This window comes from Artibeus jamaicensis, unplaced genomic scaffold, assembly GCF_021234435.1.
Source record: "Artibeus jamaicensis isolate MK-2021 breed Jamaican fruit bat unplaced genomic scaffold, CSHL_Jam_final contig_415, whole genome shotgun sequence".
Lineage (NCBI taxonomy): Eukaryota > Metazoa > Chordata > Mammalia > Chiroptera > Phyllostomidae > Artibeus > Artibeus jamaicensis.
In genome coordinates this window covers 18,461,253-18,487,068 of record NW_026521823.1, presented here as the reverse complement: position 1 = coordinate 18,487,068, position 25,816 = coordinate 18,461,253, and the positions used below count along the sequence as shown (strand labels likewise).

The 25,816-nt window shown below is 37.7% G+C and overlaps 2 protein-coding genes across 5 annotated transcripts in view; one reads left to right on the top strand and one right to left on the bottom strand.

Moving 5' to 3' along the window:
• BORA (BORA aurora kinase A activator) overlaps window positions 1–5,711 on the bottom strand; it is a 28,036-nt gene extending 22,325 nt beyond the window's left edge. Inside the window, exons 1-3 of one of the 4 annotated variants that reach the window (XM_037153227.2) lie at window positions 5,464–5,711; window positions 4,407–4,572; window positions 2,682–2,788 (exon numbers count right to left, since the gene is read on the bottom strand). In XM_037153227.2, coding sequence (XP_037009122.2) covers window positions 2,682–2,788; window positions 4,407–4,556 — 257 coding nt within the window. In that variant the 5' untranslated portion in view covers window positions 4,557–4,572; window positions 5,464–5,711. The other 3 variants (XM_053665519.1, XM_053665520.1, XM_037153226.2) reach the window with 3 other exon arrangements.
• Window positions 5,712–5,763: 52 nt separating this feature from the next.
• On the top strand, window positions 5,764–23,614 carry MZT1 (mitotic spindle organizing protein 1). Its single transcript, XM_037153229.2, has 3 exons — window positions 5,764–5,950; window positions 16,036–16,181; window positions 21,689–23,614. The coding sequence occupies exons 1-3, from the start codon at window positions 5,875–5,877 to the stop codon at window positions 21,710–21,712; spliced, it is 246 nt and encodes an 81-aa protein (XP_037009124.1). The 5' UTR covers window positions 5,764–5,874; the 3' UTR covers window positions 21,713–23,614.
• Window positions 23,615–25,816: the final 2,202 nt, after the last annotated feature.

Sequence of the window (25,816 nt, the reverse complement as noted above, 5' to 3'; positions counted from 1 at the left end):
CTCAGCAATTAGCTTTGTAGGACCACTTCTTTAATCTGTTCTGGGAAAGACTATTTGCTTCCATCAATAAATTAGTAAGACACTTTTTTCCTCTCAAAATCTTTCCATATATATATACACACACATTTCAGAAACTAAAATCAAGTGGATTTTTCAAATAAGGGAACTATGAGCAAGACTTCAGTGATAATCCCCATACCTCAGCTTAAACAACAGCCATTTGGGGATAACTCAATTTTCTTCATCTCATTATGAACATAACCAGGTCTAAACAATGCTCTATAATAATACTAACACATAGTGTTAGGAGGGTCTGATCTAGCATTACCTCACTCAGAAACTTTTTGCTGCTTCATCAGAGGGGCTCTAATGACCTGAAATGTTCAGGTAACTGCTGGAAGCAGGGAAAATCAGCTTGGCAAAATATTATAGGGCCAGATCATGCAAGGTCCTAAGAACTCGTATCCTGACATTATGTGTATATTACAGAACACCAGCATGATGCATATAGGTGACCGGTATGCCCCAAATGCATTCTTAGAGAAGAGGTTGAGGAGTGCTGACCTCCTGTATGGAACAACTCATTTGTTTATACCACTATGCCTTAGAGTTATTTTTTTATGGGTAGCATGGCATGAAAGGGGTGGAAAGCACTGATATAGGGAACTTGGATTAGATAGGAAGAGATATCAAAAGTCATTGCTATGAATGAATCAACCTGTTTTAAAACCATACTCACTAACCTTGGTAGAAGCCATAACCATTCACTGAATCACGTTAGTAAATTAAATTAAAATTAGGGTCTTTAACCACTTCTTACCCCTACCCTATATCTACTGATATACACCAAGATTCATAAACATGCCTAGACAATATGTTATTTATTAGTTACTAAGGAATATTGTATCACAAGTTTGGTTACTGGTGTTACTGACTCTGGAGGGTAGGAATAAGGTTCTATATATACTTCTTCAGTGTTCCTCTCATGCCTCAGGGCTCAATGAGTATCTCTTGATTTAATAGATAAGGTTTTCATATAAGTTCGAATTAAAGTTTGAATTAAAGTTTGAAATAAAGAAGCAAAATAAAGCACATTGTGTGAAATAAAACACTAGTCTCATTTGTGACTCATTTGCTTTTAGATAGTTTTTTTTACCTTCTCTTTCAAAAGTATTTCGATTTAAGTGAAAATCTTTTTATGCTCATTCCCCATTCTATTCCCTTTAGATGGGCATTAACTAATTAATGAATGGTCATCAAGTTACCAAGCCAAGAATGGAAGGGATAGAAAAGCCAGACAAATATTTTCAAGAGTATCTCAACAAGTGTACATCTTTGTGTGACTAAATTCTAAAGATAAAAGATTATCTATTATTTTGGACAAACAACATATGTATCTTAGGACCAAAAATTAAAAGCTGATCATATCAGTATTCAAGTTTTTGAAGTTAAAAATTAGACTATGAAACTGACAACAAAAGAGTCCCTCAGACTAGTAATAAAACTGTTATTTATAATTTGTAATTACAGACCACTGCAGCCCAGACTGGTGTGGCTCAGTGGGGTGGGTGTCATCCTTGTAAACCGAAAAAGTCGCCAGTTTGACTCTCAGTCTGGAAATATGCCTGGGTTGTGGGTGAGGCCCCCAGCTGGAGCTGTGAGAGAGGCAACTGATCAATGTTTGTTTCCCTCTCTCATTGACATTGATGTTTCTCTCCCTCTTTCTCTTCTCCCTTCCCTCCTCTTTAAAAATAAAGAAAATCTTTAAAAAATCATTGCAATTTGTATAAAAAACTAGGACTGTTCCACCAAAAAAGTACCATATTTTTAGGACTATAAAAATAGGTTTTAGAGGAGGAAAATAGGAAAATTTTGCAGCAAAAAATGTGGTGAAATATTTAATAATCTGTGACCCTGCTCCTTCGCTGCCACTCCTTCCCCACAGCAAGCCAGGCAAGACACATTCGGACTATAAGATGCACCTCCATTTCCCCTAAATATGCAGGGGGTGTGTCTTATAGTCCGAAAAATGTGGTACATGTACTCATTACAAGAGACTTCTTTAAGCAGCACAAGTCAGAGGTGTACTAGTGCTTAGAAACCTACAGAATACATCAACAAAGAACTTAAGGCTGATATGATTACTAGGTTGGATTCAAACAATATAAGTTAGATGCCCAAGTGTCCTATGTTGAAGTCGGATGAAGTCTATGAAAGCTCTCTCTGTTGCTAATAGATACCCTTCCATTCAATGTCTTAACCTGGAAAGGGGATTTTTAGACTTCCCTAAATGCACGTGACGATGAAACGGTATTTTGTTTTACCATATACCCCTCAAACAAAATGATTCAATGGCAGAAGCCACAATCATGTAGAAAGGTACAAAGATCAAAATGCTCTTCCCCGTTCCAAGTGCTGAAGAGGCAGAGTTGCCCCATGAGTAGCAGAGGGAGAGATTATCTCTGAAAGAGGAGGACTCCTACCTGGATTTGGAACTGTTAGCAGGGGGATCTTTCTGGATGTAGTTTTTGAACTTACTTTTCATTTAGGTAAGATAAAATCTGTATTACAGTTTTTCCTCCCTTATATTATTACATATGAAAATACTCAACCCTGGAATTTCCTTCTCTCTTCTTGTGAGAGTATGTTGTTACACTTTGGTGCAAGAAGGGAAAACTTACCGAGAACGACTTAAGTATAAGGCTTGACGATGAATGTCTTCTGGGTCTATTTCTACAGGATTTATTACAGCTAGTTGATCAATAGACCACCTAAATTTTCCGGGGGTCTTGATAGGAGAAAGTGAGCTTATGAGTAAAAGCAAACTGAAATAGTTCATCAAAATGCTAACCATTGTCAACTTCAAAAATAATGTGAGTTTATAACACTAAAATATCCTATACCTCATATTTTTAAATTTGATTTTGCCACAAAATTAAATGGCAAGTGGTAGTCAAGCAAACTAAATTAATTGACTTGATTGATTGTATGTATCTCTTTTAAAATATTCAATCTTGTGTCTGGGTGATTTTTAAAATTATATAATAATAGGTAAATCACAGTAGAATATTAATGGTATAGAAATTCTACAATTAATACTCACTAGTGATGCCCCATGTAAAAGTAAAACTCTTAGTTACCAAAAGTATTTACTTTCCATAAGAATGAACTAAAAATTAAAATCCTAACTACAAAAGTGCCTGCAAAAGCTCATAAAATAGTTGATCCTTAAAGTAACAATAATTGGTAACTAGTACCCCCTTTCTTTCAACTATCTAACTAAAAAAAACTCTTATCCAAATCCTAAACTGTAAGTCAGAATATACTTTTGACAAATTCAGACTTAAAAGCCAAAGATGCCATACATTTGGCTTTAAAGATTAAGCTGCAATCATTCCATTTTTTAATTAAGACTAATACATAAATAAGATTTAATATGATTCAATTAAAAATGGAGTCAGATTAATGACTTAATATAAACTGTATAGCTAAAAGTTTCCTCTAGCGCATACCTGCTTCAGGCTGATATGCACGTGCACCATAAATGCGTAAACAGCTGCTCAAATTGTAGTTTTCTAGACAATTTACTAGATTTAAAGATTAGACTTCAAAAGAAATTCTCCAGTGTAGCCAATAACAGTAAAAATAAGCCTTCCCTCAACTCCAGAAGAGCACTTTTTTTTCCACAGCATCCTTGTGCTTAACCACTAGTCATAGTGCATATCATATTCTTTTGAACTTGCTAATTTAGTCCTGTCTATCCCATTATGCAATCCACAAGTTATGAATGGTTGAGAAAAACCCAAAAGAATATTAGCATTTCATGAAAATTACATGGAGTTCAAGTTTCAGTGCCCATAAATAAAGCTTCATTGGAACACATTCATGTTTATACGTTTACATATTACCTATGGCCCCTTTTGTAATACAAGCACAGGTGAGTAGTTTTAACAGCAAAGCCTTAAATATTTACTGACTGATTCTTGACAGAAAACAGTTTGCTGACTCCTGCATTAGAATATAAATTCCTTTAGAGTCTGTGTCTAATGGCCTGACCTGACTTGTTCACAGTGTAACCTCTTAGCCTAGCACTGTATCTGATACATAGCAGCCTTCAAATAATGTTTGCTGAATAAATGAGAATAATTAGATGACATAGCTTCTTCTCTAATACGGTATTGGTAGATACAGCATCAGCTATAGACAGCACAATTGTAGGAAGCTAACATGTTATTTATTAAAGAAAAAGAGGAATACTAACTTATTTTTAGCCCAACCACTAGATTATAATGAACATTACAAATTAAAAAAGCACATTTTAAGTAATATAAGCTCCATGGTAACCCCTTACCTTGTAGATATTTATATTTAAAGTTATTTGTAAACACTAGTTAAAAGTAACTTACTGGTAATTTTGTTGATTTAAAAACAGGACTGGAGACAGTTTGTTCATGGAGATTAGAATAATCACCAGGACTTTCAAAAGGATTTAAAACAGGGATCCTTCCTGGAGTTTCCGGTGTTATTTGCATTTTTGGTTCTTTGACTTCTCCCATAGCACAGAGAAAAAAACTAAAGAGAAATCAGAAGTACATATAATGAAACTACTAAGTTCCACTGACATTCATTTGGACAATTAAAATGAATTCAACAATCATTACAAAAATTAGCTCAAAACCTAACGCTGTTGGAGGTTTTCTACATAGCTTACAAAAGAAATCACATATTTTCTCAAATGATCCTCCAAATAACCTTGAAAATTAAAGAAGGGTATTAGTAACATCATTTTGTAGAATTAACAAGCTCAGAGAACTTAAGTGTCTTTTAAGTACCAGTTAACCAAAGTGAATGAGTTCAGGTCTGCTTTCGAGGTAACTAAATGTTAAAATAGACAGAAAATCCCTTCCAACTAGAGGACCTCTAGCTTTTAGTTCATTATATCAAGTCTCTCAACACTTTGACATCCTTCTAACATCCCAGCAATTCCCTTATCGAGCTGCACTTACTAAACAATTATTAGCGGCAAGAGACCAGAAACCTTGTGCACGCGTGTCTTTCTGGCAAATTAGCTGCCACCAAGGAAGTATGACTGATTAGGGATAGGAAATTAACTGCCTTCAGTCAAATACCCTCCTTTCGTTGAGAACCTCAGGGTAGAAAGCGAGGCTACATTACTTTCAGTAGAAAAGGGCTACAATTAGAGAAAAAGAGTCTCCATTTCTTGGACGGGTGAAGTGCAGCTGGCTTCCTTGGGTGAAAAGCACAGAAGGATACTCACGCCGGTGTCACCTCCAACCCATGCTGTTACTCTTTCTTGGTGTCCCTCCCTTCGATACCTACTCCTGCATACTCTCTCGGTGCTCCCATTCAACGTGGGGCTGGCGGACACGCGGGTCCGAAGCCAGGAAAAGTGACCTCTCCAATTCGAGACAGGGGAAGAGCCAGGAACCCTAAAGAACGTACCTAATGGTGTGTATAAAAAAGAAGTTCCCCAAAGGCCACTCCAGCGTTCCGAAGGGGCCAAGCCTGCTCCCACAACAGGCACAGACTCTTTAACTCCCCGCTTCCGCGCTGTCCTAGGCCAACAAGGGCTCGGGCTTGCGGGCCATTGGCCAATCGTGTCGGACCGCTGTCCGCGAACCAGCCAATCGCATCGAGGCGGCGTAGCACATTCGAAGGGCAACTCCACGCTTCACATTCCGCGCTGAGTTACAACGCTCCAAATTCAAAATCAACCTAGCCTCCGGCAGGCGACAAGCGCGAGGGGCGGAGCCTGCCCAGCGTGAGCCGGGACGCGCGGTACGATTGCCTCGGAGAAAGGAAAGCGCTCCAGTTCCGGGTCAGACCCTCCTCCCGCCTCCGTTGGCCTGAACCATGGCGAGTAGCGGCGCTGGGGCATCGGCGGGGGCTGCGACAGCGAATCTGAATGCGGTGAGGGAGACCATGGACGGTGAGTGCCCGTTGCGGCTCCTTGACCTTGATTCCGCTTCCCAAAGCCGAGGACCTGAGGCGGGGGTGAGCCCAGGAGGACTTCAGATGCACTTCCTGCCCCGTACTGCATCTTTAGATCATCCCGACAGCCCTGCCAGGGCCGGAGGGCTGATGGCCCCGTTTTTGGAGAATTGTCTCTTCGCTCCTGAGTAGTTTGTCGCGCGCCAGGCGTTCCGGTCCCACCGCGCCGGCTCCTGCGCGCCACCCACCCGCCGGCACACTGCCCGCGCTCCCTCCGCGCGCGCTACACCCCTTTCTCGTGCCAGCCCTCGAGTCCTTCCGTCGCGCTCCAGCCGCGCGCGCCGCGCCCGCTCCCCCAGCCTCTTTCGCGTCCCACTGGAGTGGACTTCCGGTGCGAGGCGCCCATTCCGCTTAGTCCAGGGCGGGGAGCAAGACTGTACAGGCCTCAAGACTGTAAGCCCCGTGCGGACAGTGGCCGTCAGTGTTTGGTCACTGCTATTTGCTTGTCCTTGGCAGGCGGGTAGGCGCTTTTAATATATTCGGTGAATGAACGAGGCGCCCCATCATCAGAATCGCCCCAGTATTGTCATGGAACGGATGACACTGGTGTCCACGGCTCTGCGTGTATGCTCTTGTCTTCGCGCCCGGAGTCAAGCGGGTTAGAGCCTACACAGGTAGTGGAAGACGGAAACACGCGTTGGAGTCCCCCTCTCTCTATCCTCCAATGCTGGCTCTGCCGCTTTGTACCTCTGGTGGTGAGCTTGGATGAGCTACTTAAACGTCTATGGACCGTCTTTTTTGTTGTTGTTGTTAAATGAGATTACTTCCTGGGGTTATAATGGGAATATATAAGATAATGAGGTAAAAAGGCATATAATCATTAAAAGATACTGTATTGTTATTTTTTAGTTTTCTATTTCCATTTTTTTCAAAAATATTAGTAACATTTGCCGAATTTTATCAAATTTGGCATCTATTACTATAATCATGTTGTCTTTATTTGTTGCTGTATTGACTTATAGCGACAAATTTCCTGATTTTATTTTTGTGTAGTAGAAGATGTCATCCCTCTTGGAAGTGTCTTTGTCTTCATTTTGTTCTACTCCACGTTTGTGAGTGTTGATGAATGTTAAACATCGCTTTTTGCATTTTCCAGGGGATACACTCATCAGCCTGTGTCTCTGAAAATATAACCCCATGGCATTCTTAGCCATGTGAGCCTTCATGCCCTATCTCTGCCTCCACCGTAGTCACTACTTCATAAGACATCTCCTTATGGGACTTGGGATAAGACTTCTGGTTTTCTCTGCACCAGCTGCTGCTTTCCTTTTCAAATAATTATATATAGTATTATTAGAGCTTTTGTATCTAATTTTTTACTTACCAAATATTGCCTCTCTGTTTTTCCAAAAAGAACTTTGTTTTTAACACCCATCCTTCTAGTGCCCCATCCTTCCTGAGAGAGAAACATCAATTTTGTTTTTCTACTTATTTATGCATTCACTGGTTGACTCTTGTTTATGCTCTGACCAGGGATCAAACCCACACCCTTGGCATATCAGGACAGTGCTCTAACCAACTGAGCTACCCAGCCAGGGCAAGACCAAATTTTTTTAAAAAGGAAAAAAATAAGGGGAGTTGGGGTGGAGGTGGAAGAAGGTATACGGGGGATAAATAGTAATAGGAAATAACAATAGAAGAATAAATATTTTTTAAAATTGGAGGAGAAAAAGTGTGGATAAGAGAACACTGCTCTTCTTCATACGGTTTGTCCACAAAACCAGAAGGTAAAGAAAGTCTCCTGGTTGGCAGTGGATCAACATTTGTTAAAATGTGACAAATACTGTCTTATCTATTAGAATTCTACACTTAACATAAAATCCTTGCTATTGTGCCATAATTGGGTCCAAGACAATTCCAAAAAGTGTGAAATTGAATTATTGCAAAGTCACTGAAATACACAATTGGGTCCAAGACAATTCCATGCTGTCTAGTGATTGAGGCACAAAGGAAAGCATAGTGACATTTGTGCCTTAAATAATGGGCCCAGTGAACTAGAAAAGTCCTGACTGCAGTCATTTTATAATCTCACTTTGTGCCACTCTTCATTCTCAGAAATAAAACTTTACTTTGCCCAGACTCTGGGCTGACTTACTCAGAGATCATTATTATTTGAAATTCTGGTAATGTGGGATTTACTTGTATTAAATTGTATACATAAGAGCCAAACTGTCCAAAATTTTTTGAGTCTGACTACCCTCCTTCGAGATGTAGTGTTTGTTCTCTTATTACCTACCTTCCATCAGTATTAGTCATCCAATAGTGATCTAATTTTCTAATTTGCAAGGATTGTAGAACTCAGCTGTAAATGTTTGTAATTTTATTGTAAAATGAAAAGTTTTTTTTTTAAGTTTTTACTTATTTATTTTAGAGAGAGGTGAAGGGGGATAAAAAGAGGGCAAGGTACATTGATGCAAGAAAGAAACATGGATATGAGAGAAAAATCCACCTGTTGCCTCTTGGGGTGGCACACGCCCCTAACTGGGGACTGGACCCGCAATCTAGGCCTGTGTCCTGACCAGGAATCCAATCAGTGACCTTTCGCTTTGCAGGATGACACCCAACCAAGCCACAGTGGTCAGGGCAAATGAAAAGGATTTTGATAAAGACACTTCAGATGGGAGAAAGCAGTGGCCATTGTTATTAATCTACACAGATATCTCTGAAAGGAACCTGATTGATCCCAGCCCTGATTTAGTGTAAGGTCTATTGTATAAGATCATGTACACTTGCTCTTAGATCCTCAATGTTCTCTTCTTACATTACCTCTTTAAAATGTCAGTTTCTGTCAACTCCTGTCTCCTGTTCTGTACTCAGTTGTCTCTTTTGCTTTTCAGTATTTTGAAATTTTAGATACTCTATATTAGGGGTGTCAAACTAATTTTCAACAGGGGCCACATCAGCCTCACGGTTGCCTTCAAAGGGCCGAATGTAATTTCAACTCCTTAACAGTTAAGGAGTAATTACATTTATACAGCCCTAAAATTACTTTAGTCCTCTGAAGGCAGTCACGAGCCTGATGTGGCCTCCAGTGAAAATGCGTTTGACACCTCTGCTCTATATTGATAGTTTTATACTTTAATTCTTTTTTCTTTTTTATATTCCAGAGTTTTCTTACCACTAGTAATTATGTTTTTGACAATTATGATTATAAATGTTCTTCTTTCTTACTAGAGGCTTCTGTGTAATACTATTTTATATACCAAATAGTTAGGAAAAAAGGAATTAAGAGAGTTTACAGTCAGAAGCAAGTGTATATTTAGTCTGTGCATGCTACCACCATCCATTTAGTTGCTCTTTTGAGACAGGAACCTAAGAGTCAGTTTTGCTTTCTGTCACCTCCCTTACCTCCTGTTCCTCACTAAGCCCTTTCAATTCTTCACTCATCTCAGATTTGACCACTTGTCCTAATTTCTCCTGTCCATTCCATCCACCAGTCTTGCACCAAAATTGCAGTAACTTGATTAGACTCTTCCTCCACATGTGTTCTGTCCTTTTTGGAGGTTCACTCAATATTATGCAGCAAAAGTCTTTTAAAAATGAAAATATGAGTTTGTCACACTCTCATGTTAGAACTTCTAATAGCATCTTACAGTTCTAAAATCTTTGATTGGGCCTTAGTATAAGATTTTCATGCCTGTCTCATTTCATATTTTACAGCTGTTTATCTCCTTTAATTACATTGTATTCATGTGAACCTTTCACATCATTTTAATTTACCAAAATCTACCCAGCATAAGCTGTTTTTTTTGGTCCTTAGTCTTTGCCCTTCTTCTTGCCTCTGCATTAGTCAAATTGATTTCTATTCACCTTTGAAGTTTAAACTTGATTGTCACTTCCTTGGACTAAGTCTTTCCTTAATAAATAAGTATCCTTCACAACTAGGTAAGATATTCTTGTAATTTGTTTTGGAAGTATGTTATTTTCCTTATCATAACTGAAATCAATTATTTTAATGTCTGTTTCTTCTCTTAAACTGTAATGTCCATGCAGACTGGGATCATACCTGTCATGTTCACAACTACATTTTCAGCAGTAGCATAGTAGGCACAAAATACATTAGGTACAGTTAGACAGTGGATATCACAGAAATACTATAGACAGTTTGTGAAGTTAGTAATTAGAGATCAATGTGAACTATAAAAGGCTAAAGGAAGAGATACAGGTACTGAGGTGAAATTGTATGGAGGGAAGAGCATAAACAAAGGCATGAAGTCAGGAATAAGCATATCTATCTAAGGGTCTACCATGAGGAAAAACTGGATAGGAGAATTTCTCAGGGAGTTAATTTGTCATGATTATGGAATTGATGATGCTGGAGAGTTGGAATATGGTCAGAATATATACTGTTATCTGTTGCTGCATAATAAACCACTCAAACCGTATGGCATGAAACAACAAAAATTCTCTCTCGCAGTTCTGGCTGTTAACCAGGCTCATGTAGGTGGTTGCACTGAGGGTGTCTTGTGCATTGCAGTTACACAGTGCTGAATCAGGAGTCATTTCTAAGCTTCTTCACTCAGGTGACTGCTACTTGATGCAGACTGTTAGATGGGCTCTCAGCCGGCCTGTTGTCTGGAACATGTGGGTTTTCTTACACTTGGAGGCTGGGTTCCAAAGGAGAGTGTCTCAGCAGAGAGCCAGGAGAAAGCTAGATTGCATCTTTTAGCCTACCCTCAAAAGTTACGTAGAGTCATTATTGGAAGATGCAGTCTTCCAGAGCCCTGAGGATACCTATACATTCTTGCTCTGTATGCCAAGAATACAAAGCCCTGACTGCTCTTTCCTCCTGCTGTTTTTCAGGATTGTGTTTACAGTAAGTAGCACTGAAGGATGAGGTAACATCTACCTCCAGTTAAAGAGCTTGCTAACTTCTTAACTGTAAAAGTAGGGATTTCCCAGGCTCATTGTTCTTTAACTGTTAATATGGTTTGTTGATATAATGTATTATATCACAAATGAAAGAAAAAAAAACCTGGTCATTTGAGTGTTTGATGAAAAGGTATTGATAAGATGGTATCAACATGTTTTCTGATTTTAAAGTCTTAGCAAAAGAAAACAGTACATTTATAACATGATAAAGGATAGGTATATGAAACTGACATCATTCTTAACATAAATGTTAAATGCATTCTAAATAAAATTGGAAGTATCTTCTTTCACTGCTTGCTTGAAAGGTTTAGTATATAGCGCAGGATTAGAAAAGAGACAATCAGGACACAAAACAATTATTTGTAGGTGAAATGATTATCTGACTATAAAACACAAGAGAATTACCAGGAAAACTGTTAGAAGCTTCAGTAGAATTTGTTAAGGTGGCCAACTACAAAATAAAAATAAATAATTTTGTAGAATATCAGCACTAATCACTTAAAATATGCAGGAATGAAATAGAATCCATGTATGGAAACAATCAAAACTAAAAATTAAATAAATTAATGATTCACTGTCAGAATTGATGGGAATTGAGCACTGCTTGAAACTTGCTGTTCTAAGTCTATAAAAATGAAAGGAAATAATGTTAAAATACGGTTATCAGGATAGCCAACCATGGTCAAAACCAGGAAAGAGAAGTCTTCATTGGTTAGAAAGAGGGAAGTCCACCTCTACCCCCAAAGAAAGGAGCAGATGGGAATACAGCAGGGGATTAGGAATGAAACCTGACGAAGCATGCTGCCCTGTCCAAGTGTAGCCGGGGGCCAGAAAGATGCCATCTGCCATGGCTAGGGATTGAGAAATACCATTTATGTGTCTTGTGTGTCTGGAGCCAGGGTGCTTCCACAAAGGCTGATGAAGAAGGTTGGGGCCAGTGTGATACTACCCACCCAAGAACGCATCACCAATCCAGACATCTAAGAAAATCTGTGGAAGACCAGCTTTTGGCCAAAGATCACAAAGTACCTAAGGTGGAAGAAAATCATAAATGTAACGACTAACATTAAAAACGAAAAAATATTGTCGAACGCTACTATATGTCAAACACCATTCTAATGCATTAATTCTGACAACAATCCTATAAATATCATGACACTTATAGGATTATAAGATTATAATCTTATAACCCTATAATTCTATAAGATTATAAAACTATAGGATTATAATACTTAATGCTATATGTTTTATCCCCATTTTACAGAATGGTGAAACAAAGGTACAGAGACGTTACCTTGCCTACTAAGTAATGAAAGTACAATTTCAATCCAGGTAGTCTAGCTCTGGAGAGCACACCCTTAACCACTCTTTTTGCTACTTGCTTATACCTGAAGAAACAAATCTCAAAAATGGCTTATGAAGAGAATATAACCTTAAATATAAAAACAGAAACAATGGCCAGAAAAATAACTGGTTGTAAACAAACATTTAGCTATGAAAAAGAATAAGTGACTATGGTAGGGAATTAGAAATCAGAAAGAGTTATTGAAATAAATTCAGCAGATAGCATGAATCCAACTGAAGAACATTAGTATGTTGAAATATCAAAACTGAAAAAATGAAAATGGTAAGGGGCTGTTTTCAGTGAAGGTATAATAACAAGGACTGATTTAACCCTCAACCCGAAACAACCAACAGAATCCAGGCAAAACATGTAGAATAAAGGTTTTCATTGCAAAGGACAGTGATTCCAGAGAGGAAACAAATGAAGTGAGCCAGATAGTTGCCCCAGTTTACTGCTCTCTGAGTGTTTCCAGACCACAATGGAGTGGGGGGTGGGGAAGAATCCAGATGGGACCCAGTGGACACCTGGAATTGAGCAGAAGGAGCTTTTAGAGTCCAGGGAAACCGTAGCAGGCAGAGAGAGCTGGCAGGAGAACGCCTCAGAGGAGAACTGCACCTAGAGAGCATTCCGGAGTCTGCAGGTTTCCTGCAGGTATTTAGCCGAGTGTTGGATAGCACATGTGTGCAAGGAAAGTGCCGAAAAAGTTGGAGGAAAGAGCCATCCAAAAGTAATAGAGGGAGCAGTATACCATGCTAACAGGACTGAGAATAGTGTCTGTATCCAACCAGAATGGAAACTTCATAAATTATGAGACTTTGAGTAAAGAACTCAGGAGGGTATTACCTCAACAATGGGGAATAATTAGCCCTATGTTTATTATAAATTGGACTCTGGTCCTGACTGATAAATCCTAAAAGACCCAAAAGGATCGAACTATTTTCAGACAACTGCGTCTCATTACAAAGCTCAAGTATATGTATAGAAATAGGAAAATATCCAGCAGCAAACAAGGTAAAATTCACAATGTCTGGCATCCAATAAAAAATTATTAGGTATGCAAAGGAGGAAAATACAACCATGATGAGAAAAATTCAGTCAGTTGAAACATACTCAAAATTGCCACATATGTTAAGATTACCTGACAAAGACATTAGAACTGTACTCCATGTGTTCAAAAGTTAAATACATGCCTTGGCTGGTGTAGCTCAGTGGATTAAGCACAGGTCTGCGAACCAGAGGATCACAGTTCGATTCCCTGTCAGGGCACATGCCTGGGTTGCAGGTTGGTTCCTTGCAGGCCAGTTCCCAGCAGGGGATGCATGAAAGGTAACCATACATTGATGTTTCTCTCCTCCCTCTCTCCTTCCCCTCTAAAGATAAATAAATAAAATCTTAAAAAAAAACCAAAATGTGTCTTTAAAAAAAAAGTTAAGTACAGGCATGGAAGATATATTTCTTAAAGCTCTTAAATGAACAATGACAGATGAAATGAATGTGATGTAAGAAAAATTGGGAAAGGCCCATTTCATGAGCATCGTGAATACTATACAGGAAGATTTAAATTAATAGATGATTTAACATTGTTAACTTGTTCATTTGTCCCAAAATAATAGGTAGTTTTCATATAATTCAAGTCAATTCAAATGGAATTTGTTTTTGGAATTGATCAATATTTTTAAGTTCCCAGAGGGAATGAAAAGGCTTATGGTAATGAAAGGTAACAAAGATTTCTTTAACCCATTTCATGCAATGTAAAGTTAAGAATTAAAATTGTGATGCTGACAAAAGAGACACATGCAGCTAATCCATAGGTGTATGGCAGTTTACTATGTGATAAAGGGAGCATCCAAATTGAGTGGTAAAAGGGTAGATCATTCAATAAATAGTATTGGGCAACTGACTTATTTCTGGAAGGAAAAGTTACAGATTATATTTTCCAACCTAATTCCAGGGAGTTACATATTTAAGTATCTATGGATGAGAGAGGGGAAATAAACCTTCAAGTGCTAGAAGAGAATACTGGTGAATAATTATATAACCTTTGCATGGGGAATAACTTTCCAAGCATAATGCTAAGGGAAAATAGTAGAGGAAAACAGTAGATAACACATCAACCATTGATTTACAAAATTCTAAAAACAAAGTTTAATGTGACCAATATATTTACTCTGTGATAGTGTTTATGATATGAAAGATAATTTTAGAAACTAATAAAATGAAATACTATAAAAATGAAGTTAAAAATATGTTTTAGGACTTCTGGCCAAGATGGCGGCATTGGTGGAAACACTACCTCTTCGCACAACCAAATTTAAGGACAACAAAGATTTTGAAAGAAAAACAACCAAAACAGACAGAAAATTGAACTGTACAGAAGTTCGACAACAACGAACCATTCATCCAGACCAGTAAGAGGGGCAGAGTCAGAGACCGGCAGAGAGAGGTCCCGGCAGGAAAAGGCACTGGTTAGTGGACCGAGCGGGTGTGGGACGAAAACCCAGTAAGGCACACAAGGCGGCTGGCTGACTGTGGACAGACATTCATGTGCAGATAAACCAGGCAGGTTTAAAAACGATCAGTGAGACAGACCTCGCAACCCAGGGCCCCAGCAATGGGAAATAAAGCTTAAAAACACCGATTGGAAAAACTTTTGGGGGTTGAGGTACCAACAGAGGCTTCCAGATTCACAGGAGAGTCGGTTGGGGAGACCACAGGGTCCTAGAACGTTCACAAGCCCACCCACCTGGGAACCAGCACCAGAAGGGCCCAATTTGCTTTTGGGAAGCAGCAGAGGGTATCTAAATTCAAGAGAGGAACAAGCCCCATCCCTCCCTCTCTGACCCTACCTCCACATACAGCATCACAACCCAGTGACTTGGGTTGCCCCACCCTGGTGAACACCTAGGCCCTGCCCCTCACTACATAACAGGCAGGAACAGACCAAAACATTATGGCTCAAGTAGAAGTACAGCTCAAAGCCCCAGAGCCAATACTTATAAGTGAACAAGAGATAACCAGCCTATCTGATGCACAGTTCAAAACACTGGTGATCAGGATGCTCACAGAACTGGTTTATTTTAGTCACAAATTAGAGGAACAAATGAAGGCTAAACTAAGTGAAATGAAGCAAAATGCACAGGGAACCAATAGTGATGGGAAGGAAACTGGGACTCAAATCAATGGAGTGGACCAGAAGGAAGAAAGAAACATTGAACCAGAACAGAATGAAGGAACAAGAATTCAAAAAAATGAGGAGAGGCTTAGGAACCTCCAGGACATCTTTAAATGTTCCAACATCTGAATCATAGGGGTACCAGAAGGGGAAGAGGAAGAGCAACAAGTGGAAAACTTATTAGAACAAATAATAAAGGAGAACTTCCCCAATCTGGCAAAGGAAATTGACTTCCAGGAGGTCCACACATACCTGGGTTGTGGGCCAGGTCCCCAGTAGGTGGCACTTGAGAGGAAACCACACGTTGATGTTCTTCTCCCTATCTTTCTCTTTCCCTTCCTCTCTATAAATCAGTCAATCTTTTAAAAAATAAATAAAACGTAAGGTTTTGTTTTAACATTCTTTTCTTCCTTTTTTTTAAATTTTTTAATCTTTAGAGGGGAAGGGAAGGAAAGAGGGAGAGAAATATCAATGTATGGTTGCTCCTTGTGCATCCCCTGTTGGGAACTGGCCTGCAACCCAGGCATGTGCCCTGACTGGGAATCGAACTGCTATCCTTTAGTTCGCAGGCCCGCGCTCAATCCACTGAACTATACCTGCCAGGGCTTAACATTTTTTTCTATCTTTTTTTCAGTTCTGCTTGAGATTTCAAGAATTTTAAATACTGGCTTAGATATGGAGACTCTGTCTATTTGTGTACGGCTTTGTGAACAAGGAATTAACCCAGAAGCGTTATCGTCAGTTATAAAGGAACTTCGAAAGGCTACTGAAGCACTAAAGGTAAAGATTCAATTGTTAGTTCATTCTAAATAAAGATGGATTTGTTTAGAAGGTAATTGATGATGAAGTTATATGAAAGATCTTAAACGTGATTAAAGAACTTCTGTTACTATCAGAAGAAATTCTGAAGACCATTATCTTAGCATATGTTCCAATCACAAAGTTGCTATTATCATGAATCATGTTTTTTTCCCTAGCTGTTTTCTCCAGCAGTGTTTAGAATTTTCCCTGTGTGGTAGGTAAATGATGTCTGCCCAAAATAACATATGCTCAGGTCCAGGTCCTGTGAATATGATCTAGTTTGGAAGTAATATATCTGCAGGAATAATCAAATTAAGATGAGATATTAATGGATTAATGCCTGATGTCCTGATAAGGACAAGTGACATTTAGACACAGAAACACAAAGAACCATGTGAAGGCACATACACAGGAGGGGAAAGTGCCATGTAATGACAGAGGTAGAGACTGGAGTGATGACATCTATTAGCCAGAGAAGGCCAAGGACTCCTGGCAGCCACAAGAAGTAAGGGGGGACCCTCTGCCAGAGCCTTCAGAGAGTCAGTGGCCCTCTGCCTCTAGAGCTGTGGGAGAATGATTTCTGTTGTTTTAGATTACCCAGTTTGTGGTACTTCGTTATGACAGCCTCAGACATCTAATGCAGGTGTACTGCTGGGAAGTGGAGTGCTGCTCTAAGAGATACTTACAAATGTGGAAGTGGCTTTGGAACTGGGTAATGAATAGAGATTGGGAGGTTTTAGTGCACTTGATAGAAAAAGCCTAGATTATCTTGAAGAGATGATTTGTAGAAATATGGGCATAAGAGGCGATTCTGGTGAGGGCTCAGAGAGAGGAGAGCTGTAGAGGAAGCTTCAGTCATCTTAGAGAATACATATATCATTACGAATAGAATCTTGCAAGAAATAAGGACTTTAGTGCTCCTGGTGAAGTCTCAAGTGGATGTGGGGAACATGTATTAGTCACTAGAGGAAAGACTATCATTGCTATAAAGTGAAGGAGCACTGACTGAATTACATTTCACTGTTTGGAACAAAAGTAAAATTTGTATGTGATGAACTTGGATATTTAGCTGAAGAAATTTCCAAAGTGTGGATGTGCAGCTTGTTATCTTCTTGCTACTTAAAGTAAAATGTAAGAGGAATGAGAGATTGAAGAGGGTAAGCAAAAAGGAAGTAGCACTTGCCTTGGAAAATTCTAAGCCTGTCCAGACCACACAGTGGGGAGAAGAGGACAGGAGTGTGGTTGGGGAACCCATTGGTGAAGAAGGTGGGTGTATGGTTTCTAGGTGCAGTCAGCCATCCAGCACAGAACACTTCCAGGTCAGACCAAAAGGGACCTGTACCATACAAAATGAAGGAAGACTGTCAGAATTTGGGCATTCCACAGCCCCAAGAAATTGGCCATGGGAATTAACTGCCTGTGAACATGAGTTTATTTTCGAGGACAAGGGAAGAATAACTCAGGCGCTCAGAGACCAAGGAACTGCTGAGGGCAATTGGATTGCACTACCACCATGGGCCCAGAGGACCGCCTTATGTCAAATTCAAATTTGGCACCTTTTAACTGCTGAAATTTGGAGCAGGAAAAGTGTTCCCTGTCTTGCTTACACACACTGTGATTTAAAATCTCGGGCGAGATTGTTTCCTTGTTTATATAGCACTAACTCACTGTGCAAGAAAACTGAAAGTTCAGTTAGCCTTGTTTAAATCTTCTAGGGACAGAGTGGCTTTTCTTTAGCCTTATTTCTTTTCTTTGAGGAAATAGAACTATATAAAACGTGTAACTTATCCATCTCACGTTGTTATTCATCAGTAAGTTTTAGTAATTTGGGTTGTTGGTTTTGTGCCCTTTAAAACCTTTTGATTATTAAAATAACATTAAAAAGTAAACAAAACACTTGCCATGAAGAGAGTTGTCTATGCATCTCTCATTGCCAGCACCGTAGAAGTCCCCTTGTGTCCCCCCATCACTGACTTCTCCTTCCTGCTTCCCCCTCCAGTTAACCACTGCCCTGATTTTTATGGTAGACACTCCCTTTGACAGCTTTATTGACTAAACATGGATCTCTAAACACTGCAGTTTAATTCTATAAAAATTTTCTACTCAGTATAAATGGAATCTTACAGCACAATTCTTTTCTTACTGGCTTCTTTCATTTAACATGTTTGTGAGGTTCCTTTATGTTGTATGTAGCTGTAATACATCTTTACTGTAATAATCATGTTTCATTTTACAAATATGACTTATTTATCTTTGCCACTGTGAGTGGAAATTCATTTGCTTCCAGGTAGAGATTTTTGTATTATAATGCAGGTTGAGCACTATAAAGGAACCAAAGGCAAATATAACCTGGCTAAAAAGAACACGCAAGAGAGACTGACAGAAGTATTTGGTACAGTAGTTTCTTAGACAAAATAAAACCCCAGGTACTAGGCTCGGGGTTTAGAACTACCTAAATAGCATAGCGTTTTCAATTCTGAGCATACTGGTTATTTCACATTCAGTGGACCGGGGTCTGATAGGAAGGCAAAATGAATAATTAAGTTGAATAAATCAAAAAGTGTTGCCCATTTGAATGGAAGATCAGTAACACACACATACACAAAACCTTTTAAAACACATTTCTACCATAATCTAAAACCAGAATGCCAGTATCTTATTAAAACTGGGTGTTGGAGGAGATCCTTGAAGTCTCAGCAAAGAAGTGCTAGTTAGAATCTTTTCTTGTTTTCTTTAAAGTAATTTTCAAAATCTGTGTAATTTTTATAAAAATAATAAATGCTTATTCTTTAAAAATATTTAAATTAGAAAAAGGCCACAAAAGTCAATTCAAGATTCTTTTAAAAGATTTTATTTTATTTTTTAGAGAGAGGGGAAGGGAAAGGGAAAGAGAAGGTGAGAAACATCAATGTGTGGTTGTCTCTTGCACGCCCCCTACTGGGGGGACCTGACCTGCAACCCAGGTATCTGACCTGACTGGGAATCAAACTTGCAGCCCTTTGCTTCACAGGCCTGCACTAAATCCACTGAGCTATACCAGCCAGGAAAAGTCATTCAAGATTACATAGGAGATAACCATTGATAATATTTAGTGAACACTGTTCTAGATAGTATCAAGCTACTTTAAAAATCAAATTATTATACTCAGTTTTGTTGAATTATAGAATAACCTTCCTTGGGTTACTTCCCTCTAGATTAAGGTTATTCTCTATTGACTGGTACTTTGGATCATGGTTGGGACTCATTGGTAAAGAATGATAAGCATAAGTTGGTCAAAAGTTTATAAGCATACATTTTTTGTGTGGTTGTTGCTACCGAAATTTTTTGTCATATTTTTTGTTTATTTCTGTTGGTATGAAAAGTAGAGTAAGGAGAAACCGTTCCTGCTGCATTTCTACCATCTTTACCTAGAAATTGTCCTGATTAGAATCATTTTGTCTTTCTCTTTCACAGACTTGTGTATTGATAGTTATTTAAGTCATTTATAGTAACAGCTACCCAATTAGATCACCCAGTTAGGTCAGTTTTTAAGCAGCAGTAGGTAAGCTACCTTTGGGTATCTCCCATAGCATAAATAGAACTGTGGATTAGATGCATTTCTTTAAAAATAGACCTTACTTTTAATGAATGATTCTTTTATGAACCTTGAATTTTTGTGGTTTCCTTCGTGTTAGTATTTATAGTTAGACAATTATTTACATATTATAATTTCAGAAGTTCTAAGCAAGACCTGCTTTTCTATATCTCGTAGTTTGTGCTACCTGAATTATAATGCTATTGATACCTTCCTATACGCTAAGCTGTGCTCTTTCTCTTGTAGCTGTCCTGTGCTATGATCTTAGGGTGAGTGATGTATCTCTCACTGTGTAGGAAGGTCTGCAGCATGAGAACATTGGAGCAGTAGAATTTGTAGTTGAGAAAGAAGCAAGGAATTAAGTCATATGTTTCCCATCCATCCTTGGGTGGGGGGGGAGGAAAAAAAAACCTTGTACAGGAAAGGGAACTTCGGAAGAAAAGACTTCTAACACTGGTTTTTCCTAGGCCAAATTCTTACAAATTTGGGGAGTCTTTAGTGGCCATCCGGTAACTAAAGTGGTCTCTAGGATGCCATTGCTGTTCTTTTGAATAGAAGGTAATTCTGCATTCATATAACATGAATGCTACACAAAATTGGCGGCTTATTTAGTTTAAGTAAAAATACTTGTTTCATTTTTGATGTATCATACTTGACATATTATCTGTGTCTTGGAGGAGAACCTCTAAAACTAGCATAAAAATTGGGGCAAGACAAATTAAGCTACATTAAAGTTAAGGTGTTTCCTTTTTAAAAATCCTAAAGTTATGTATATTAGTTCAAGTCTTTGAAGTAAATGTTACTGATGGTGGGATTAGGTAGACGACAGAGCGAGTGCCGAAAGGGCATGTGGCTAAAGCTGATGGAGGATGGTTTGACTTTAGGTGGTGGGCACCCAGCGCAATGTACAGACCTAGTATCAGTACACATAAATGTACGCTTGAAACGTCTGTGATCTTATACTGAATATGAGTTTAATTTAAATTTGTTTAAATTTAACTAAAAATTAAACAGTTAAAAAAGAAGAAACTATATACAGCCTTAGAACAAGGCATGTTGTTATTTTTCAAAATAGGTCTTAATTCTTGAGAATTTGGTAAACCCAAAGAAGGAAAAGTCTAATTTAGAATAGCCAACTATATACATAAATGATAGGTTGTGTTGACTGGGAATGTTTGAGATTGAGTTATCTATAGTATTCCTGATATCTAAAATTCATGAAAGACTTCTGAATTTTAGACAAAACTTAAAAGCAAGTTTTAATTAAGAAGTAGAAATATAAATGAATTAAAAGCTTACCATGTGTTTCTGATGTTAAACTTACTTAAAATCAGTATTTTCAGTTTTGGCATTAAGAAATTGTTTAAATTCTTATTTTCAGAAAAGCATATCAAGTCATTTATTGATGAATAATTTGGTGTCTGGGAATTTCTGCAGAACAGTCATGGAAAGCAGGATTAGACCTTCTTCATATCTTATTTAATCGTAAATAATGGTTGGTACTGTAGGTGAAGCAGGATTAGCTACGAGTTTATTATTTTTTTCTTTTTTCTCCAACTTATAGACTAACAGAAAGGTCTAATTCCACCTTATCCCCTTTTCATACTGCAGTGAAAACATGGAGAAATGACAAACTAATTAAGACTGTGGATAAGGTCTTCTGAGGTTAATTTTTCAAGTAGCATATTTTTACATAAACTATATTGTTTAAGATTAAATAATTTCCTACTTTCAGCTTAGCTATCAGTTTAAAAGACACTTTGAATGTACTTTAAAAAGTGAAAACCACTGCATTATCCTGATAAAACTCATTTCATACATGCTAGGGAGGATTCCTTTGTTAGTGACAGTGTGGTATGGACAAATTTATTCCCTTGGTTTTAGTGTAATGAATCTTACTTTCTTGTTATAGGCTGCTGAAAATATGACAAGCTGACTTTCTGGAAAAATCCTGATAAGATGTGAAGCACTGCAAGAGGACTTGAAGATCACATCGTAGTTGAGAATGTGCAATGAAATTACTATGTGCAGCAGTATAGCAACATTTTCCTTTTTAAAATAATTATAAAACTGTAGCTTTATAAATCAGTGAAAAGTGGCTTACAGAGAGAACTATCAGATGTGTTTACATCACATCTTACTTTTTTAAACGGCTCGAATGCTTTGGCATTATTACAGTGTTGATATTTATGTATTCCTTATTTGTAGAGCTGATAGCTTTAATTTTCTAAGCGGTCTGTCCCTCAGATGTGCACATCTGCTGTGCCCGTTTGAAGTAGAATGGACGCATTAGTAGTAATGGAGTAGTTACGACTTGCTGACATTTTCATTATAAACTTTAATTTTAAATTGTTTATGCAGAATAACTGGATTTTATGTTGCATTGGACTCAAGGTTGACAGAATTTCAACCACCATTTGTGAATTTTGATTTAGATTCATTATGTACATCAGAATCTTGGTTTTTTTCCCCAGAGCACAAAAAAGTTGTTACAATATATAAAGAATATTTAGTTTTTAAATGTGAAGTTTGGCAGTTGATAGTGTGAACCAGATCAATTTTGTATTGGTTGAAAAAGAAAACTTTTAAAAACATGGATTTTAAAAGTAATGATAGTACTTAGCTTAGTATTATTTGTCATTTGAATCATTTAATGAGAATGTTAATCGAGAATGTTTTTTCCTCTTAGTTTTATACTCTGTAAATGATGGCCTAAAAAATAATGCCTGATGAAACATTTTCAACATACAAAAGTCTTTTTATTTTTATCATGTAAAAATAATTTGAGTACTTACCTAATATATCTTGAATGGTTAGTAGTTATCTAATCACTATAATGGAAGTGTCATTCAGCAAATATGTTACTATTTTCTGGAGGAATAAAGATTTTCAGTCATTAAACAAAACCTAAGTAATCAAAGGGTCCGTAATGTCTTTCTAAAATCATTTTTGTGTCATTATTTTTATTCTAAAAGTTTTAACTAATTGAAATTTTCTTCAAAACATTGATCCTGTTTCTATAACAGAATCTTAATGTAATATTTTTCACAAAACTAATAATACAAATTTAATCTGGTTTTATCTTAGACTTTGTTAGCTTCCATTTAAATGATTGTATATTTACTCTTTAGTAGCATTATTTTTTTGTTCTTCAGAAAAACCAAAGGGATTTTAGTAAAGCTTAGTAATAATTAAATGGCAACCTTCTGTAGTGTGTTAAAAATCTAGTCTGTTAATCATTTTGACTTTTTGTTTTGTATTGATTTTTTTAGAGAGAAACATCGATTTGTCGTTCCACTTGCTTTTGCATTCATTGCTTGTTTCTTGTATGTACCCTGACCAGGGATCAAACCTACAACTTGGCATATCGTAACAATGCTCTAACCAACTGAGCATCCTGGCCAGGATGACCATTTTGATTTTTTTAAATGGATAGCATCTTTACCAAGTGCCACGGAAAGTCTATTATTGGGAGAGTTGATTGGGATACAATAAGAACTTGAGATGATAAGTCATTTATTTGCTGATAAATACTGCAAATGCTGCATGTTCTTATTTATAAAATCATAGAACACTCAAGTTCCAAAACTTGTATATACTTTATAGATTATTAGAGTTAATGGTTTAATTATTTATGACTGTAGGTTATTTATGTATGAAAGCAGGAAAATATATTGAGGAGTTTTGTTTACAGAGGACTTCTTTAGTATGTTACAGTTCTTAAATATAAACATATTTTTAATGCATACCTAAGTAATATTTAAAGAAGCCAAAGTAATGATACAATCACAGTGTTGTGCATGTTGACAGTGACAAAAATAAAACTATTTGGGTGATATCAGCATGTACTTTTCATTTAACATGTGTCTGTGAATTCAATTTGTGTTTCTGTATGTACTCTATAAATATTTAGATACTTATTTGGTGTGTGACTGAAGAGTGTTTAAAGATAGGCTGTGTAATATACAATGTAAAATTAGGCTTGAGGTATAAAATGGAAGACTTTTCCCCTGATAGTGAAAGGAAATAACCGTATTAACATTGCCCCAGGCTTGGCATATTAAATGTGTGAGATTACAGTTTTCTATATTTCCAAAGAAAGCTTCTGACAAAATGGATATTACAAAACTTCCATTTTATTTTTATCCTCAGCCAAGGACTTGCCTGTTCATTTTAGAGAGAGGGGAAATCAGGGAGAGAAACACCCATTGGTTCCTCTTCTGTGTGCCCTGACCAAGGACTGGACCTCCAGCATGGGCATGTGCCCTGACAGGGAATCAAACCCATGACTTTTCAGTTTACGAGAACATTCCAACCAACTAAGCCATACTGGCCAGGGTCAAATATCAATTTTTATTTTTATTACTTATTTAAAAATTACTTATTTATCTTTAAAGGGGAAGGAGAGAGGGAGAGAAATATCAATGTATGGTTGCCTCTGGTGTGTCCCTGCTGGGAACTGGCCTATAGCCCAGGCATGTGCCCTGACTGGGAATTGAACCACGATCCTTTGGTTCTCAGGCCCTGCTCAATCTACTGAGCTAAACCAGCCAGGGCCAAGAATCAATTTTTAAAGTTATTTAAATTAATTGAAATTAAAAATTTCTCACATTAGCTACATTTTTTATTGTAAAAAATATACAACATTAAATTTAACATTCTAAGCTGTACAGTTTAATGACATTAATAGCGTTTACATTATTGTGCAACCATTACTATTATCCAGAACTCTTTCATTATCCAAACAAATGCTACCCATTGAGGGGTAACTCCCCATTCTCCCCTTCTCCCAGCCCCAACATTTTTCTTTCTCTGTGTTTTTGACTATTCCAGGTCCCTCACATAAGTGGAATCATGGAATATGTGTCTATTTAACTTAGTGTGATGTCTTCAAGTTTCATCCATATTGTATCCTGTGTCAGAATTTCATTAGTTTTGAAGGCTGAATACTATCCCATTTTACTGCAGTAAATGTATTTACTGCATTATGTTCATCCATTTATCTGATGAAGGATATATGAATTGTTTCTATCTTTTGGCTCTGGTAGATAATGCTGCTGTCAACACTGGTGTGTGATTATCTGTTTAAGCCCCTTGCTTTCAGTTCTTCCCAGTATATACCCAGAAGTGGAATCACTGAATCAGACTGTAATTCTCTACCTAGTTTTTTTAAAGAACTAATTTTTTAAGGAACTGTTTTTGTTTAAATAATAGCCATCCTAATAGGTGTGAAGTGGTATTTAATTTTAACTTTTATTCCCCTAGTGATTAATGATGTTGAATATCTTTTCCAATATTTATTGGCTGTATTTTGGGAGGAATGTCTGTTCAAGTCCTTGGCCCAAGTTTTAATTATTTTTGTTGTCATTTAGTTCTAGTTGATCTTTATATATTCTGTGATATTAATTGCTTGTTGGATATTTGATTTGCAAATACTTTCATTCTGTGACTTGCTATTTTTACTCTCTTGATAGTGTTCTTCGATGCACACATTTTTAAAATTTTGGTAAAGTCATGTTTTTATCTTTTGTTGCCTGTGTATTTGGTGTCAGCAGAGGTGCCATGTAGACAGCCAGAGCTTGCTGGCATGTCTGGAAGAACCAGACATGGCAAGAGCTTTGCAGCTCCTACAGTCTCACCCGAGAAAAGGATGGGAGCCAGGAAGCCACACTACATAGTCGTTGGGCCCTGGAGTCTCCCTTAATTTTCATCTCAGTGACTGGGGCAAGTTACTTCTGAGATACAGTTTCCTCATCTGGAAAATGGGGAAAATCATTGCTACCTCAGACTTAGGAGGATGAATTCAGACTTGATCTCAAATACCTGAAATATATTTAAATGCTTGTTTTTACACATGCATCTAACATCCCTCCCCCTCAAACACAAATATTCCTTTGGGTTAGGAGCAAAAGGGCTGTTTAAGAATTGTTCATAAAACTGGGATGGTAGAACAAAGTAGGTGCCTGTGATCAAATGCTGGTCTCTAGGCAAACCACTTTGACTCTTTTCCTCACTATGTAACCTGCTTTAGTTTTGCTTA

Excerpts from the sequence above, each read along its gene's own strand:
- MZT1 (XM_037153229.2), top strand. The coding sequence starts at position 5,875 with ATGGCGAGTAGCGGCGCTGGGGCATCGGCGGGGGCTGCGACAGCGAAT. Across the intron at positions 5,951-16,035 it reads GGTGAGGGAGACCATGGACG|TTCTGCTTGAGATTTCAAGA; the intron begins GTGAGTGCCCGT and ends TCTTTTTTTCAG. Across the intron at positions 16,182-21,688 it reads AGGCTACTGAAGCACTAAAG|GCTGCTGAAAATATGACAAG; the intron begins GTAAAGATTCAA and ends TTCTTGTTATAG.